Raw genomic sequence first — 17,295 nt, 5'->3', positions numbered from 1 at the left:
GAGTAAAAAACATAGATAGGGGGAGCATATGACATTTTCAGAAAGCAAATTTTGTCCCCAACATGAACTATCAAATTTGACATGAAGCGCGCGGAAATGAAAACATATCAGTGATACGATATTCTACTCAATTCCCGAGTTTCTCTGCAAAGAACGCACTTATTATGTCCCATAGTGAATCAACATTTTATATTTACTCAAAATATATTGAAATAAATACCTTAATATATGAGAAATTCAGAAAACAAACTTCAAGCGCGACAAAACGACGTGAAACAACTGATGACACTAGGAGAGCAAAAATTGCCAAACCTTGGATTTCAGAAGGTAGATACAGAAAATAATAAATACTCTGCTTATTATAAATTCAACAATTAGAAAAAATATCGGAATCCAAATATTCATAATTTGCATATCTAATCGGAAATCACTAAAAAAAATATATGTCATTCAATATAATATACATTCATAACGATATAGTAAAATTATGGGTTTGAAAATATATTACAATCCGACAACGCAATCTAACCATGTTGGGGACATGTAAAAATTGCGTATACTCCCTCCAGCTATGTTTATTACTCCATGGTTGCAAATCATTTCACCCTATCCGAATTATATCATATTGAGAATTGGCTTGTGTTGAAATTTGATTAGATCGGAAATCAGTGTTGACAACTACAATACGAAAAATATAACTGAAAACAATGCTGTAATGAGTTCATTACAACACTGTCTTTAGTGCTGTAATGAACTCATTACGATACTAAAATAGAGAAATTCATATTTTATATCCGCAGATTCTTTCGCATTGAATTTTTGAAAGAATCTACAAATAGTAAAATCATAATCCAAAAATATTTGAAAAAAAATTCAAGACAAAGGGATTTCAGTCTTGTTTTGTTGTTTTAGTGAGATGAGATTTTGCATTGAATTAAAAATAGTAGGTACAATAGTAGTGACAATTAATGAAGTACCTACGTTTAATATCTGAGAATTTAAAAGTAAGATACATATTTATGTAAGTTTTAGGTGGCCTTAATATTTGGTGCATTAATTTTGTATTTGATGTTTGTCGAATCCTTTTCATTCTTAGTTCTTCTTAGAAAATTTCAAAATTACCTTCACGTTCATGGTGATCAACAGTCAACACTAAAGACACATAAGCACTGATTTCATGCAGACATTAGGATCTAATTCATATATGTATTTCCTTTAAATATAACGGAGATGACAACAGCCTGAACAAAAGAAGGAGAAAATTGATTATAGAATGCTGGACACTTTCATCATCATCTCTTTAGATTTATGTCCTTTTTCAATTCTCATATATGGATTATTTATTGCAAGTGCTCTATTGTAAGGCATAATTTTACAAAAAAAACTGAATAGATGAAATGGTGAAAGTTACCTCACAAGCTGAATATAGGAAAGTTTGATTTCGAACAATAAGCCTTCTATTTTTTCTTAAATATACGTGGAATTCTATTTTTATAATATGAGAAATTTTCAAATAGTGCATTAAACAAACATGTTGAATAAATCTCATAGCTAGATGTTTCACTTCGATATCTATAAGCATTAATTCAATTCAGTTTCAAATTCAATTTTGATTACCTACCAAACATTATTAAATGGGCGAAAATACTCAACTCCTTCAAAAATAAAATAACTTTATTCACTGTATTACAAAGATATCAATAAATAACAAAATTTCATTCACATATTCAGCTAGATTATATCTCAATCATACATTTCATATATCTAATAATGGTTGGAGCTATATGACCCTGAACTAGATGAAGCAAAGCCTGAAAACGAAAAAAAAATTATATATCATAACATAAACTTATAATAATTTGTATCATTAATTTGTATTGATTGTATTATTGAGCATTGCATAAATCTAAACAAAATTTGTATGAGTATCAAAGCAATACGTTTCAAAAATTAATCCACGTATTCCTCCTCTTTAGAACACATCAACAGCAAAAATCAATTAAATACTTACTTGAACTACTGGCATGAGAGCTCGATTTCGAAAAAGATCCAGAATGGGAGTAACTTCCAGCTCCACCATAGGAACCAGAATTTGCTGCTGCTCCACCATAGGAACCAGAATTTGCTGCTGCTCCACCATCCAAGAAGATCGAAGATAAAAATCCCCCACTTCCTACTCCACTGCCAGAACTTCCCGAGGAACCTCCATATGATCCAACCGCTGACCCTCCTTTAGTGGAACCCACAATTACATGCCCACTTCCATATCCACCATGTGATCCTCCACCATATGAACCACTTGAAGAGTAAGAGCTGCCAGAACCACTTGGAATAGAGGCTATGTGAATAGTCACATCGTTACTACCTGAAGAAGGTACTGCGTTAGAATACTGCCTGTAAGATGTGCCACAACCGTTGGTGCCACAAGGAATTCCCTTATGACCTACAGAGCTGCCACCATAACCTCCGGAAAAACTGTAGGATCCACCTGCTGATTTGGAATTATCACCGGAAGAAGTTCCAACTAGTAGAACACCTTGACCTCCTGGTCCACTTGCAATTGCTTCTTGACCAGATTTTCCTGGTTTGTTCAAATCAACATAAAGCGTACTCGTATATGTGTGTTTCTTTCCAGCTTCACCTGGGGAGAGATCTTTGTTAGGCGAACCACTGTTTGATGTAGAGTATACGTTCACACCTTTAGCGTGGCTTCCACCAGAGCCTGAGTATGCAAAACCAGATGAACTGGAGTAACCTCTACCAGAAGAGTAGCTACCTGCACCAACTCCTCTCTGTCCATCTACAAAGACGATGGCAGCATCTCCATCGTAATCATCAGAATTCGAAGTCTTACCTTCGTATTTAGGTGGACTTGTAGGAGAGTAGGGAGACCCTCGAGGACCTTCCTTTAAGCCACTTCCTGAAATGGTGTTTTCTGTGACTGAAGGGCTGTATCCTGAAGTCTTTCCACCAACGTAGCCTGGAGACCCCGGGCTACTCACATATAAAATTCTATCTTGATCTAATCCTTTGTCATTATCGATTGTAATAGTTGGAACTGTTGGTTTCTGAACAACTCCATGACTGTAAATAGTTTGTCCTCCTGTAAATGTTCCTGCGGAATGTGTTGAAGATGAGGAGGAACTGGCTGATGAGGTTGAAGTACTTGTTTGGTAACCTACTGAGCCACTCTGTTTTTGAATGCCAGGTGAAGTTGTTTGGGTCGGTATTTGTTGAGGCTTAATTTGGGAGTATGAAGGTCCTTGAGGTGAATTGTAACCATTCCCTCTTATATCAGAATCAGATGGTCCATATGTTGATGCAGTATTGGCAGAAACAGACGATGTCGTACCAGCATTGTAACCATTATTGGTGCTAGATACTTGGACTCCGTAAGATCCTTGCTTAGAAACATCAACGGTTGTTGGAACTTGTGGTTTCACTCCATTATAAATGGTACCTGGTGTTGCTTGGGGAATTGGTTGTTCACGAACTGTTTCAGTTATTGGTTTACCTTGATGTTGTGGAGGTTGTAGATATGTTCTTGGAGGTTCATTTTTGCAAGTTAATCCAGTGCAGGTTGTTTTGTGTTCTAAAGGTCCCTGATATTGTGTCTGGTAAGAATTGCCACTACTGGTGGCAGCTGGATTAACATTACTTTGATAACCATATTGAATGTTTCCCCCTCCGAGAGGCTTAGAAGGAACAGGTGATGGTGCTGAAGGTTGGGGAATAGATGGTGAACTTGGTAAAGATTGTCCCGAAGGTTGATGACCCCCAACAATTTCATAAGTAATTGATGGATGTTTTTTGCAACCTCCTTGAGTACAAGATGGTTTGTATTCTGAAGATCCCTGGTATTGTGTCTGATAAGAATTAGCACTACCAGTAGCTCCAGCATTAGCATTACTTTGAGAACCATACTGGTTGATTCCTCCTCCAAGAGGCTTGGTACTAGGGACACCAGATACAGTTTGAATAACTGTGGATGAAGGAGCTGTGGGGGTATATCCTTCTACTGGCTTCGAAATGGTGTTAGAAGGAATAGATGGTGAACTTGGTAGAGCAGGTCCTGACGGTTGATAACCTCCAACAACTTGATAAGTAATTGATGATTCTTTTTTGCAACCTCCTTGGGTACAGGATGGTTTGTATTCTGAAGTTCCCTGGTATTGTGTCTGGTAAGAATTAGCACTACTCGTTGCAGCGGCATTTGCTTTGCTTTGATAGCCGTATTGGTTGTTTCCTCCTCCAAGGGGTTTGGTGCCAGAAACAGGTTGAATGAAAATTGATGTAGGAGCTAAGGGTTGATATTCTTCAACTGGCTTCAGAATGGTGTTGGAAGAAATAGATGGCGAGCTTGGTAGAGCAGGTCCTGAGGGTTGATAACCTCCAACAGCCACACCAGGAAGAGAAGATGGTTGATAAGTACTTATAGGTTTGTTGGTATGTACATGTTGTGAAAGACCTGGTGAACTGCTTACTGGTTGAACCGAATAAGAAGGCTTATATGTTCCGGATACTCCTGATGCGGGTTTTACTGGTTTACTCGTATAAATACTTCCTGATGGTCCTGGAAAATTGATAGGAGGTCTGTGTAGAGGAACTGAAGGTTTGATTGGTTCTTGGGAACCAGAAGGTTTCACTGCTGTTCCAACAGCTGACGCTGGTTTGCTGTCGTAGATGCTTCCGTTTGGTCCAGGAAATGGTCCTTTACAACAAGGTTTTCGGCCGGTGGTTCCACTTTCAGTGTCTTTACTTGGTTTTTTCGCACCTCCATAACTTCCTGATCCAATGGTGGTTTGACCGAAGCCTAAAATGAGGGTATCAATTTTGTTATTTTCTTGAGATAAATCCTAACTTTAATTACCTGTAGAACTAACTTGAGATCCTACTATAGATGCACCTGAACCCACGTTTGTTTGTCCGTATCCTGAAAATATTCACTTATTTATTTGTCGATATTTGCAGAAGAGTTGTTTTCATGGTAGTAATGAATGTAAGAAAAATGAAAACAACCTTCATTATCAGGTCATATGCAAACATTTTCATCCCTATTCATATAATTGGAAATAAATTGATATACCTGAAGAAGGAACTTGACCAGAAGGTACTGAGCCACCATAGGTCCCTGATCCAACAGCAACAGGTCCATAACCTATAAGTATATCATATTTTTGGATAAATATTCATATTCAAAAAGGAAACTTGAAGATGAAGTTGAAAATAGATCAAATTGATAAATTTGGTCTAACCAACGTTTCATCGAAGAAATTTCGTTCCCAAAACATTTAAACTACACCTACAGTCAACAAATGGATAATTGAAAGATTCAAACCACGTTTCAATTTTTTTTTAATCGACCTATGTATGTATATGTGGGTGAAGCAGTCTCAAATCATATATATTTACCTGTTAGTCCTGAAGATGTTTGACTCTCAGTGTTGACATTTGATGGAACTTTATAATCATGAATACTTCCATTAGGTCCTGGAGGAATAGGTTTACAACAAGGAGGTTTCCTCAAGATAGTAGTTTCGTCCTTGTCTTTTGACCCAGCAATTACTGTAGAGTGAGATCCATATGATCCACCTATTAATAAATTATAGAATTTTGTGAAAAAATCAGAATCAAATTATAAAGGGTTTTAGAAGAGGTCTCGTTTTGATATTGAAAAAAACGAGTATATTTAAAGAAAAACCAATAGATGCTCTTTTCAATGTCCGGATCTAAGACTGTTAGAATATCAAAACAGCGAGAAGAATGAGAGTAAATTTCAGGCGTAACAACTGAAAAAATAAGAAAAAAAAATAACGAAAAACTTTTTAGGAAATGAAGAAGGAATTTGGCATGTTTATAAAATAATTTTATCATACATAAATTGTGGAATTCGGAAGTTGCATGCAAATTTATATCAGAAATTGAAAAATAATCCAAAATTCAAATCAAACTAGGTCAAGGTAAAAAAAATTGACGAAAAATGCGCCAATGGGTCTTATCACTGAAGATAATTTTTTTATGAGAGTCTGGATGATTTTTATGCATCTCAAGGTCCGAATCAGCGATAATACGATGTCGCCGGTGATCCCAACAGCTCAAATTTTCCGAGAAGGTGCTTCACGACGACCCAAAAGTGCTTTAGTTTTGCCAACTGTGACTGCAAAATTTTCACCAGGTTTGTGGTGAATTTCAACCTTTTGATTAGTTTATCGTTCCAATTTTAGTAATGGTATAGTTTTTACTTATGAAATATCAAAATATGACAGCTACGGAATTGATAGCTGCCCAGATAGAAGGCTATTCAAAATGAGACCTCTTTATTGGAAAACCATGTATTAATTTAGTGGATTTTACCTGATGAAGTGGTTTGGGAATTAACACTGGATACGCCATAACTTCCAGAACCAGTATGGGTTTGTCCATAACCTAGATAATAGATATTAATAATGGTTCACCTAACATTTGACAAGTATAAATATTTACCTGAGGGTTGAATTACAGTATATAGTTTGGATCCACCATAACCAGGCTCTTGTGGTTGACCAAAGCCTAGAATATCAATATTTTCAATTTTTATACCTACATACTGAACGTATTGTATCAAAATTAAGTTCACAAAATCAAAATTAATTTTGACTAAATGACGATGTCAATCCATTTTGTTTTTCAACAGATATTGATGGTTTCTTGAAAATCGCTTCATACCATATACCACTTTTTTCAAAAAGACTATATCTAGTAGTCATATTTGGTAGCGTTATCTTTTAAAAGTCCTATTCATTCCATGAAATTTGCAGTGTTTTTTCCTAATAGTATATCACAAATTACAGAAAGGTTCCTCGAGTATACAATTATCTCATCATTTTGGATATGGAAATTTCAACTATTCTTTCACGTAGCACTTGACTCATTCCTCTGGTGACAAAATGAAATCATTCTTCAGATAATCAATTGTTTGTGGTTATTTTACGTACACTCGATTCCTAGGAAAACTTTATAAAAAAAATCTAATAATGTCGTATCATGCGGTCTTGTAGGCCAAGTGACATAATGGGTACCTAATAATTATGTATTATACCAGATAAAAATTAATTTAAAAAAACAGTGGTGAATGAAGATTACTTCTCTACATATTCATGTGAAAATGAATCATACCTGAATCACCTGAATACTGGCCATTATTGAAACCTGCTGATGGGTTGTTGTGGCCATGATTATGTCCTTTACTGCCACTGTGATACGATCCTGATTGTATGGATGCTCCTTGTGAACCTACAAAATCAACACAATTCAATTTTGTGATTAAACTATACAGGATATTTCCAAATTAGACGTGAACCTTGGATAACGTGTTAGTATGACTCATTTGCTGGCGTTTGAGACATATTTAGTGATAACCAAAAATCAACAGTTCACGAGATATTTGAGTTTTTGTGATTTTCAAAAGATTTCACGCCTCATTTCATTTTCCTGGCCAGCAAGATGTCCGGATCTAACTCCATTAGAATAGACGAAACAGAGAGAAGATTAAGAGTAAATATATTATTATAGATTAAGTAGAGCAGGATTAAGCTATCCGTATAGATGCTCAACTCTGGACTTCGCCTTTTTTCTCAATGAAGATATGACTTTAATAAATGTTCCTCTTTGTAATACCTATGTATATTGAGAAAATAAAGTTATTATTATTATTAAATTTCAGACGGAAAGTAAGTGAAGAAATAAGAAAGAATGCACATGCGTGTACTTATAAGGTGGAGATCATTTCAAACATAATTTATGAATATATTTTCTACTGAAGTTTGCGATAAAAAATATTCAATTCATTACTTTCTTTTCTTTGCTGCTTTCATCTTTTAAATCAAAATATGCTGAAACAAACCTAGTGCCTGCATTCTGACGAAAAGCTTTTAAAGGAAATAAAGAAGGAATTTGGTATTTATCATACATAAATTGTGGAATTCGAAAGTTGCATGCAAAGTTATATCAGAAATTGACTATTATTTTCTTCATATACCAACTTTCATATCATACTCATTCTTATTCAACATCTAATATAGCATAGTTTAACTTTTTTCATACTTTTGTCATACATTTTTTCTGATGGAAATAATCCAAAATTTAACTCATACTAGGTCAACATAGAAAAAATTGACAAAAATGAAGGAAGGTGAGAAATTTGTTTAAAAACAAAAGAGCTCAAATATTTCGGAGACTGTTTATTTTCGGTTATATATAAATATAGCTCAATCAACAGCAAATAAGTGATACTAACTCCTATTTCAAGGTTCACGTATAATTTGAAAACACCCTGTATACAGAATGAGTCTTAAAATCATATTATTATTAAATTGAACTATATATTTTCAAAAACAACCGTAATACAGATATACATAACAATAAACCCTGTCAAATGTGCAAAGTTTTTTGTATCAATCTTCGTAAGGATCTATCCTTGGTAATCCATATATGGATATTCACAAGCATTTATTATAGAAGCTCGAATTCATTACCCTTTAAGTGATCACGACTGTATTTTATGTTCCCAATATATTAAAATGATTATTTCTTCAGGAAATGAAAAGGTATATGAAACTAATAGATACAGGGTGTCCCAAATTCGATGCCCACTGAAAGCATTTCGAGAACTATAATAGAATAAATCTTTAAGTAATGGGACACCTTTTATACATATTTTTCATTTATTTTGAGGTTTAATTTATTTTGCGTCCATCGTATAATTGTAATCAAGTTTCATTCAACTAGAAATTCATTATCGTTTTAAAGATATTGAGGAGTGGATAACGACAAAATAGAGTTGAAAAATATTGGGGGTTCAAAAATACCAACTCTCCGCTATATCTCTAATTTCTATGATTTGTTATGAATATCATATCAACTCAAATCACTGAAAACACGGATGACAAACTGCTTTGTAAAATATAGGGTGTCCCATTTGAAAAACATCAACTCTCCTCTATATCTCTAAAACGATAATTAATTTGTAGGATCTGTTATAAGTATCGAATAAACTATAAGAATCACTGAAAAAAAACCTTTCAGAATTTTTCGAATTCTTATATCGAACAAAAACCAAGATATAGCGAAATATTTGAGACAGTAATTTTTCAAAAACTCAGTGTAACTCGAGAACGAATCAAGAAATCTATGATCTATTTTTTGATATCTTATTACTTCTAAAAAAGAGATCGGTCCTTGAAGATTTTTTCTGTAAGTCTTATAGTTCTCGAGATGATTTCAGTGAGCATCTAATTTGGGACACCCTTTAGATGCTTGAACCCCCTTCGATATATACCATTATAATAATTATAACGGCACCAAATCAAAGAACAATAAAAATGAAATGATATTGGGAATTTTTCAAAAATAAAAGCTCCGTCAGTTTGAAAAGACTAAATGACAACTGAACATCTTGCCTGTTGACTAAGATTAAATTTTAGCTCGTATTTTCGATTTTCCACTAGATGAAGCTCATAATACGGGAATTCCGAAAGTCATCAAATTTTAATTTCGGGTTTCAGTAACATAATCGTGTAAGAAAAATACATTACAAATTGTTCATGATGGAGTAATAATAAATCTGATGTCTTGGAATTATACAGTACCTCGCCAACATTTGAATTGGTAAAAACATTGTAATAGCACCATTTATTCGATGAAAAAATATAAAAACACGTCAAGATCACGAAGCTCTATAAATTTTCGTAGGCAGTCTCGTAAAGCAATTGCTATGAATTAAACAAAGATAATCTCAGCAAATATAATTCTCTTCAAAGGACAAATGTCACACATAACTTTACACCGTCCAATTAAATACTTGATATTCTTGTTTTCATTGTTCTTCGCTATTTTTTTATAACATGTGGGTTGAACGAAGCATACTTATTACAGGATGCATGAAACAAACAGATAAAAAAACATTTTAATCAGCGATAAAACGTTACGAGCAGCTTAATCTGCATTTATAATGAAGAGTTGAAGAAAGTCTCACCTATCGCTGAAAAAGCTGCAGTTTTTACAACGGTTCATTATTTTGTCATTCCGTAAAAAAATTTAAGGATATTTCCTGGGATACTTTGAATTTCATTCATTATCATTATCGAATTGAATTCGAATATTCTTCTATGAATATTCAAGTATCCTTGAAACCTCATGGTTTCAAGGACTCCATGTTTGCTGTGGGCAATCAAAAATACATAGGATCCTTTCAGAATTGCCAATGTAATATTACTATTAATTCGAAAAAAAAAGTTGATATTATAGATAATTTGTGATAATATTGTTAATAAAGCTTATTAACAGGCATAAAAATAATGTTTCTCTTTATATTGAGTGATAAACCACTATTTCTAAAATACGTGCTTTCCCACCAAATTATCTAGGATGAATTTTTATCAGGAGTATCAGAATTTAAAAAAAAATCAGAAATTTACTCACTTGAACCCCCTCCATAACTTCCACTACCACTTATGCCAACTGAAGAACCACCAACTGCATTAGTTGTGTGTCCTGCTGCTGAAGAACTTGCTCCTGCTACTGCTGAGGCAGCTCCTGCTGACGCTGAAGCTATTGCTGTACTCTTAGCAATTGGAATTGGTCCTATGATTGGAAGAACACTCTTGTCTCCAAAAGAATAGGAACCGCTACTACTGAAAGCTAAAAAATCATACAGATTAGAGGAAAATATTAAAGTAAAAGCGTAGTTACTTACATGACGAATGAGCTGAAGCTGAGGAACTGCCTGAAACATATATGCTGTTAAGAGGGGAAGCAATGCAATAGATATTTATTTTTTTAATAAACACATAAAAAATCATCAATCAAGGTTTCAACTCCTATATTTATCAACAAAAAGTATCAAAGACCAATGCTTATCGAATATTAGGATACTGCATTGACACAAAAATAATAAGAGACTATTCGACATATAACTTCAAGCTATAAGAGAAAATTTGAAAATGGCGTGTAAAGTTCTCATAATTTCTTTATTACTGGTGCTATCAACATGAAACATATTTAAAAGAATAAATCCACTCACTGAAACTCTGCGTGAAACTTTTATGTCCTCCCTTAGTGCCATATTGTTCAGCTGTGGAAAAAATTAAAATTGTTTCAATTTTATCAAAATATACAACTGGGTTTCATGAAACTTTTGTATTGGTAATAAATTGTCATAAAAAATGTATGGGTTCAAGTTGAGTTAATTTCTATCTAGAACTACTTTAATTCCATATTTTATATAGAAAATAGAATCGAAACTGAAATTATCTAGTTTGTTGGTCGAAAAAAGTTTTGTGAAACTCAGAGTAAATGTTAATTCATGAAATTGTATAACTAAATTTGTGTTGAACTCATAAATTGTTGTCATTCTTGTCATGTATCTACTCATGGTTGATTTTATAGTATCTAGTGATGAACAAATAGTCTATATACAGGGTGGCCATTTGAAAACGGAACAGACGAGATTACAGACGAAATAAAGTTTTTCGATAGAAATGCTCGGACAGGTCGATTTCTGTTTCGAGGGGGACAACTTAAGATGTAGGTTACGGACGCATAGCGCTTCAACCCTTGCTGCTACAACCCCCACCCCCAATTTTTGAATAGGGAAGATGGGGTGAGTGATACCTCAATTTAAAGGTATTTTTATACTGATTTCAGCACAGTAATTGTTTTTTCATTTTATGCATTAGTTCTCGAAATATTCTCAACTAAGTATTTGAAAATGAAGTGGTGTTTTCATGGCACTTGTAGTAATCGACATTTTGAGCTTCAAAACAACCATGACTGTGGCTTCCTTCCTAACTAACTAACGCATGAATATTTCGAGAACTAATGCATAAAATGAAAAAAAAATTACTGTGCTGAAATCAGTATAAAAATACCTTTCAAATGAGGTATCACTCACCCCATCTTCCCTATTCAAAATTTGGGGGTGAGGGTTGTAGTAGCAAGGGTTGAAGCGCTATGCGTCCGTAACCTACATCTTAAGTTGTCCCCCTTGAAACAGAAATCGACCTGTCCGAGCATTTCTATCGAAAAACTTTATTTCGTCTGTAATCTCGTCTGTTTCGTTTTCAAATGGCCACCCTGTATATTTGAATCCATTAATCAAATTATTCCAATAAAATATCAACATTGAAGTTCCATGGAAGAAGAAAATCTTTTGTCACTTACAGGGCCCCCGCAAGGGTCATCAACGCCCGCGTGCCGAAAATATTTTGGCGCCCCTTAAGGGGGGAAAGTGGAGAAAAACGTCTCAGGATAATCGGCAAAAAATGTTTCAGTTTTTGTTAGGAATTTATTTGTAGAAGGGTTAAAAAAAACTATCAGCAACCTTTATTAAATGCCTTAAGAACTTTATGCTGTCAGTTGTTGCATAATACATTTTTTAAATGTTTCATTATTTTATTCAAGCATTCGATCAAAACCGCATTTTATTTTAATTTTGTAATGAAACTGCAGAGTTTTCAAAACCTGAGCTTTATTCTTCTTTAATTTATTCATAATATTATATTAAAATATTAATATTAATAATTATTAAATATTATTCCATACTCCCAGCCATCTTCTCCCTTTGTTGAAGTCTAGCTTTTTTTTGCTCTCTAAATTTTGCATCAGAAGGTCGTTTTCTCTTGTATGGCTCCTAGAATTTAAGAAAAACTTGATCCAAAATTGGTAAGGACATTCACCCATGATTTACTTTGCGCCATCCCTTTGAGAATAACCCGTATGTTTTCATTTTTATGAATTTAAACCTTAAATCCGAGCCTTTAAACCTAAACGGAGTTAATATTAATAATAATAATAAGTTAAGACCGATCTGAAGCACATACCCTGTTCCTCTTATAATAATTAATTTTTGGCAAAGGTGAAATATAATTTTTTTAGAATGTCAAACGGCTACGAACATCAAATAAATAATACAGATCCAGGGTGCATATTAAAAAAAAATTAAGTATAATATGATGGTGGCCCCAGGTAACAAATTCAAAATATCAAAGTCAATTCAATTTTTTCACGATTACAAACAATACTTCCCTATTTGAAGCAAATAAAAATAATATTATAGTATATAGGTATGGGATAATTTAGGATGTGCACCATTTTAAACAGAAAAAAAAATATCGAATTTTATAGACCAATAGAAATGCTAATACTGTATGTGGATAGGTACTTACCATTTCATAAAATTTAATTCAATCATAACAAGAAACAGTTAAAAAAACCACAATTACACAAAATACAAATCTTTTTAATTATCTGAGTATTTTAATTTTTTGCGTCTTGACCTCAACCCCTAAACGTTTCGAAACAAAATAACTATTCTTTGGATAGGTTTCTGCTGTTATAGCATAGCAAGCAGATTTTGGTAGTTTCAGAAATTCTCTGTAACCTGTAGTATTTTTCCTACAGATGGTGGCGAAAGTTTTAGTAATTCCCATGGCTAAAAGCTATTGCCTCGGTATTTATGATTGTTTATGTGTACTATATGCGTTTTAGTGATGATCGAAGAAATGGTGCCCGCCGTCCGGTGCAGGTGGTCCATAAAAAAATCCCGTACCGACAAAGGGATGATTGTTTATGATTTGTTTACTCGAAAAGAATCGTATATTTGCAATCTGTGGCCGAGGTTATTTTATGGGGATTGCGACGTTCGGGTTCGGGAACTTGTTTGGATGTGTAAAAGATGTCTTTGCACGTTGAAAATTGTTGAAAAAATAAAAAAAAAAACTTTTTCAAAAACCTTTGGTCTTTCGGTTTTTCATGCGGTCTATAAGGGATTTTGGCGCCCCCTTAGAGTGGCGCCCGCGTGCGGTGCACGCGTTGAACGCGCGGTTGCGGGGGCCCTGGTCACTTACTTTTATAGAATATAATATAAACAACTCGGGATACAAATAACAATAATTTTTTATCAAGATTCAGTTTCAGTTTATTACCAGCAGATACATATAATTATGGTAATTTACTCACTAATTGACTTTTATCTGTCAGCGTGCAAACTAAGAATTGCGTAATTGAGTGAATTGGATAAATTCACCTCTGCAAAGAGATAAAGTAAATAAAAGTCAGTACTTCAGATGATTCACATGGTTGTGCCATCTGAAGAACCGGATCCCGATTAAAATTCAATATTCTAAGAATGGAATCAACAAGGATTTGACTTTATAACATATATGCAAGGATATTTGACCACAAAAATATTGATAAGATATATGGGAGTAGCTTGAATCTATATTAATGATTACCTAAAAAAGTAATGACGTCAGTTGGTTGTGATTTCGATGAACTGATAAAGTCTTGGGTTTTCTGGGTAGGTTCATCGATAGGCAAAATGCGTGGTTTCGGTGTTATATTGTTATATAAACTTTTGTTTTCTCAATAATTGAAAAATTACCTATCCGATCGAATTCAAATATAGACATCAGTTGCAAAATAGTGAAACGAATGTTCATACCTAATTTCCAGATGATTGTATCGTTGGAAGATTAAAAAAAAATAGTAAATTTCCAATATTTCAGAATCTATACTCTACTGACACGTTTTTAAATGAATTTCATCTTTGAAATGAATTCAATGTTGCTTTTACACAGAAAAAAAATCAGTTTTCTCAATAATAATGACCCTCTGAACCACAAAATATATTTCAGAGAACGGACTGATTCGTATGAATTTTTTTGGTTATTTTGTGGAAAAGTCGAAGAATTAGCAAAAACAGGAAGATATAAAAGAAGAACATGATTTTCATGGGGTATCAAGTTCATGACAAGATGCGACAACATTCATTTTTATTTTATTTGTAATTTTCAAAAAAAAATATAGATTTCATCGGATTAGACTAATTCAGTTTCAGAATATTCTTCTTCGGTGATATGGTGACGATATACAGGGTGTTCGTGTATCAGTGGGTGATTCTGATGAAAAAATTACGCTATATGATTTTTCTTTGCAAATGCTTCGTAGTTCAAGAAACGGGGTATTAATGTTTTTCTTGAAAACTGACCATTTATTCATTGCTCTGAAACCGGTCGAGATATTCAAATAAAATAAGATGGGTTTTAAGAGGTAGTAATTCCGCATTTATTGACATGCAAGTATGAATTTTATGATCATCATTGGCGTGCATACGGATAGTGAACTCTTTTTTTTAAGAAAAAACTGTACTCCACTGAGATATTTGAAGCTAAATATCATTTTTGAATTCCTCGTTCAATTTGTTTCAAAATTTCTCATTCAACGCGTATTTTTCATTTCTTCCATAAATCTTCTTCTGTTTTGTTTAATATTTCTTGATAATGTATTAAGGTAAAGATGGTTTTTTTTTCATGAAAACGACGCCCCTTACGAAAAAAGCATTAGATATTTTTAGTCACAAACTGAACGAACAGTGGCGTACCACTTTTTCCTTTTAAAAAATTGAGAGCAATTAATAAATAAATGGTCTTTTTTTAAGAAAAACTATCAATCCCTGTACCTTGCAATACGAATGATCTGCAGACAAAAGTTATATAACGAACTGTCATTATTTCATGTAGAATCACCTCTTGAAGTATTTCGCACTCCTTCACTAACACCCTGTGTAAATTCATACTCATATCGAAAAAGGGAAAAAAAACGTGAGAATTAAATTATGTTGAAAGTATCACGTAAATCTATGTTCTCATATCATATCATTTTGTAGGTTGATGGAATAACGAAATTTCGTGAAAAAATAACATAATACGAATTTGAACAAGCGCTCAAAAGGTCCTGACTTCTAGTTAGTCCTCTTCTCATCTTCGATTTTAAGAGTCTACAAATTCTATAAGGTAAACTGTCAACATATTTTTAGAGGCAACAAAAAAATGTAGTTCCTTTTTCTGTTAAGATTTATGAAACACATTATCTCCTTTTTAGTGTGTTGGTGATACAAGGTGGTTCAAATTCGATGTGTTTTTTCGAGAAACGAGAGGAACTGTCGGTATTTTCTTTCATTTTCAAGGTATAATGAAGGAAAATGGAATTTTCCATTTTCATCAAACCGTCAGAAAAACTACATTTTTGTTGCTATCTCTGTAAAACAGAAACAATGTCAATTTTCTTCAGAATCTGGTGGTTTTCCTGAACAAATCAATTTCTCACAAGTTTTCCAATCAAAATAGAGGTTCCCATTATAAAAATAACATCAATTTGTATTATGACACAAAAGCTTTTGAGAATAAGATTTTTTCGACATAATAATCATAATTCTATCATATAAAAAATTTCATTAAAATATCAAAAGCATAAAAACTGTAAAAGTTATGAGGGTTTGATGAAAATTGAAGGCAACATAGACTACGGATTTCAGTTTTCTTTGTAAAAGCTCGTAGAAATAAAATCTGAATCACCCTGTACCAGCTTTCTTCTTGTACAATTCCTTCTAAAAAAATGCACTCATTTTACCTCTTCACATGGGAAAAACTCAAACTTCACATCAAAATCAAACAAATTAAAAAAAAAACCATCATCCACTTCAAAATCATCGCGAAAACCATAGTCACTTACACGAATCTATGCATCCTACAAGGATACATGTCGTCAAAAAAATGTACGACTCCGTCTTCATGTTTATGGCAAATTACCAGACCAGAGCCAGGCCTAACAACTGATGGTCGGGACACCCAACAACCTATTTATATGTCTATTAGCACATAACACGTTTGTGTAGGTAAATCCTCAAGGAATCCATCTGCAACGTTCTCTGTTGTATCCTGTTTCCTTCCGATGGTATTTTCCAATTTCTTGGTAAAGAGACATGAGGTATGACCTTTGGGTGTTGCCGAAGGTCTCGGTCGGCGAATTTTGAATTACTTAATGCGGTTATCACACTTCATGTTTCGAGATTCCGGGAATAAAAACACGTCGAGATGATTCTTCATATTTTATGGTTTTAAAATAATCAGCTCCGAAACTGTTTGGCAACATTTTGAGGACTGCTGAATCTGAAATTCGCGAAGTTTGAATCTTATATGCCAGGATCTCAGGATCTTAGTGAGTTTATTGAACTGAAAAATGTAAAAACGAGAAAAATAAGTGGAGACATATATTAAAAGTGATCATTGATCCAATTTTTCATTGTATAAAAAATAACGATGCCCTGAGAGGAACATCTGAAATAATCGGACATCCAAATTGTGATAGATTTCTCAATTATTATTTTAAAACGTCAACGAAAATATATGATTTAAATTATGAAAAAAAATATAAGAAAATATTATGGATGAAAAAAAATCTTCGAAAATGGGGGGCGCC

The 17,295-nt window shown here is 33.5% G+C and overlaps 1 protein-coding gene across 3 annotated transcripts; it reads right to left on the bottom strand.

Moving 5' to 3' along the window:
* Positions 1-1,656: 1,656 nt before the first annotated feature.
* Positions 1,657-16,705, bottom strand: LOC123679343 (hornerin-like). Of its 3 annotated transcripts, none has more exons than XM_045616902.1 (13): positions 16,549-16,705; positions 11,060-11,110; positions 10,733-10,762; positions 10,459-10,677; positions 7,156-7,272; positions 6,484-6,549; positions 6,355-6,426; positions 5,413-5,592; positions 5,087-5,158; positions 4,871-4,933; positions 2,138-4,813; positions 2,012-2,107; positions 1,657-1,811 (listed from the first exon to the last, which is right to left on the bottom strand). In XM_045616902.1, exons 1-13 carry the CDS (start codon positions 16,607-16,609, stop codon positions 1,765-1,767), a joined length of 3,750 nt encoding a protein of 1,249 aa, XP_045472858.1. In that variant the 5' UTR covers positions 16,610-16,705; the 3' UTR covers positions 1,657-1,764. The 3 variants fall into 3 exon arrangements, with proteins under 3 accessions (XP_045472858.1, XP_045472860.1, XP_045472857.1); XM_045616904.1 differs by having other exon boundaries at positions 2,012-2,641; positions 2,699-4,813; XM_045616901.1 differs by having other exon boundaries at positions 2,012-4,813.
* Positions 16,706-17,295: the final 590 nt, after the last annotated feature.

The sequence above is a fragment of the Harmonia axyridis genome, chromosome 4, assembly GCF_914767665.1.
Source record: "Harmonia axyridis chromosome 4, icHarAxyr1.1, whole genome shotgun sequence".
NCBI classification, from domain to species: domain Eukaryota; kingdom Metazoa; phylum Arthropoda; class Insecta; order Coleoptera; family Coccinellidae; genus Harmonia; species Harmonia axyridis.
Note: the sequence above shows the minus strand (reverse complement) of the source record. Positions and strands in the feature narration are given on the sequence as shown.

Coding starts and splice junctions, on each gene's coding strand:
- LOC123679343 (XM_045616901.1), bottom strand. CDS start 16,609: ATGAAGACGGAGTCGTACATTTTTTTGACGACATGTATCCTTGTAGGA. Junction 11,111..16,548: donor TGTAGGATGCATAGATTCGT/GTAAGTGACTAT, acceptor TTTTTTCCACAG/CTGAACAATATGGCACTAAG. Junction 7,273..10,458: donor AAGTTATGGAGGGGGTTCAA/GTGAGTAAATTT, acceptor TTGATTTTGTAG/GTTCACAAGGAGCATCCATA.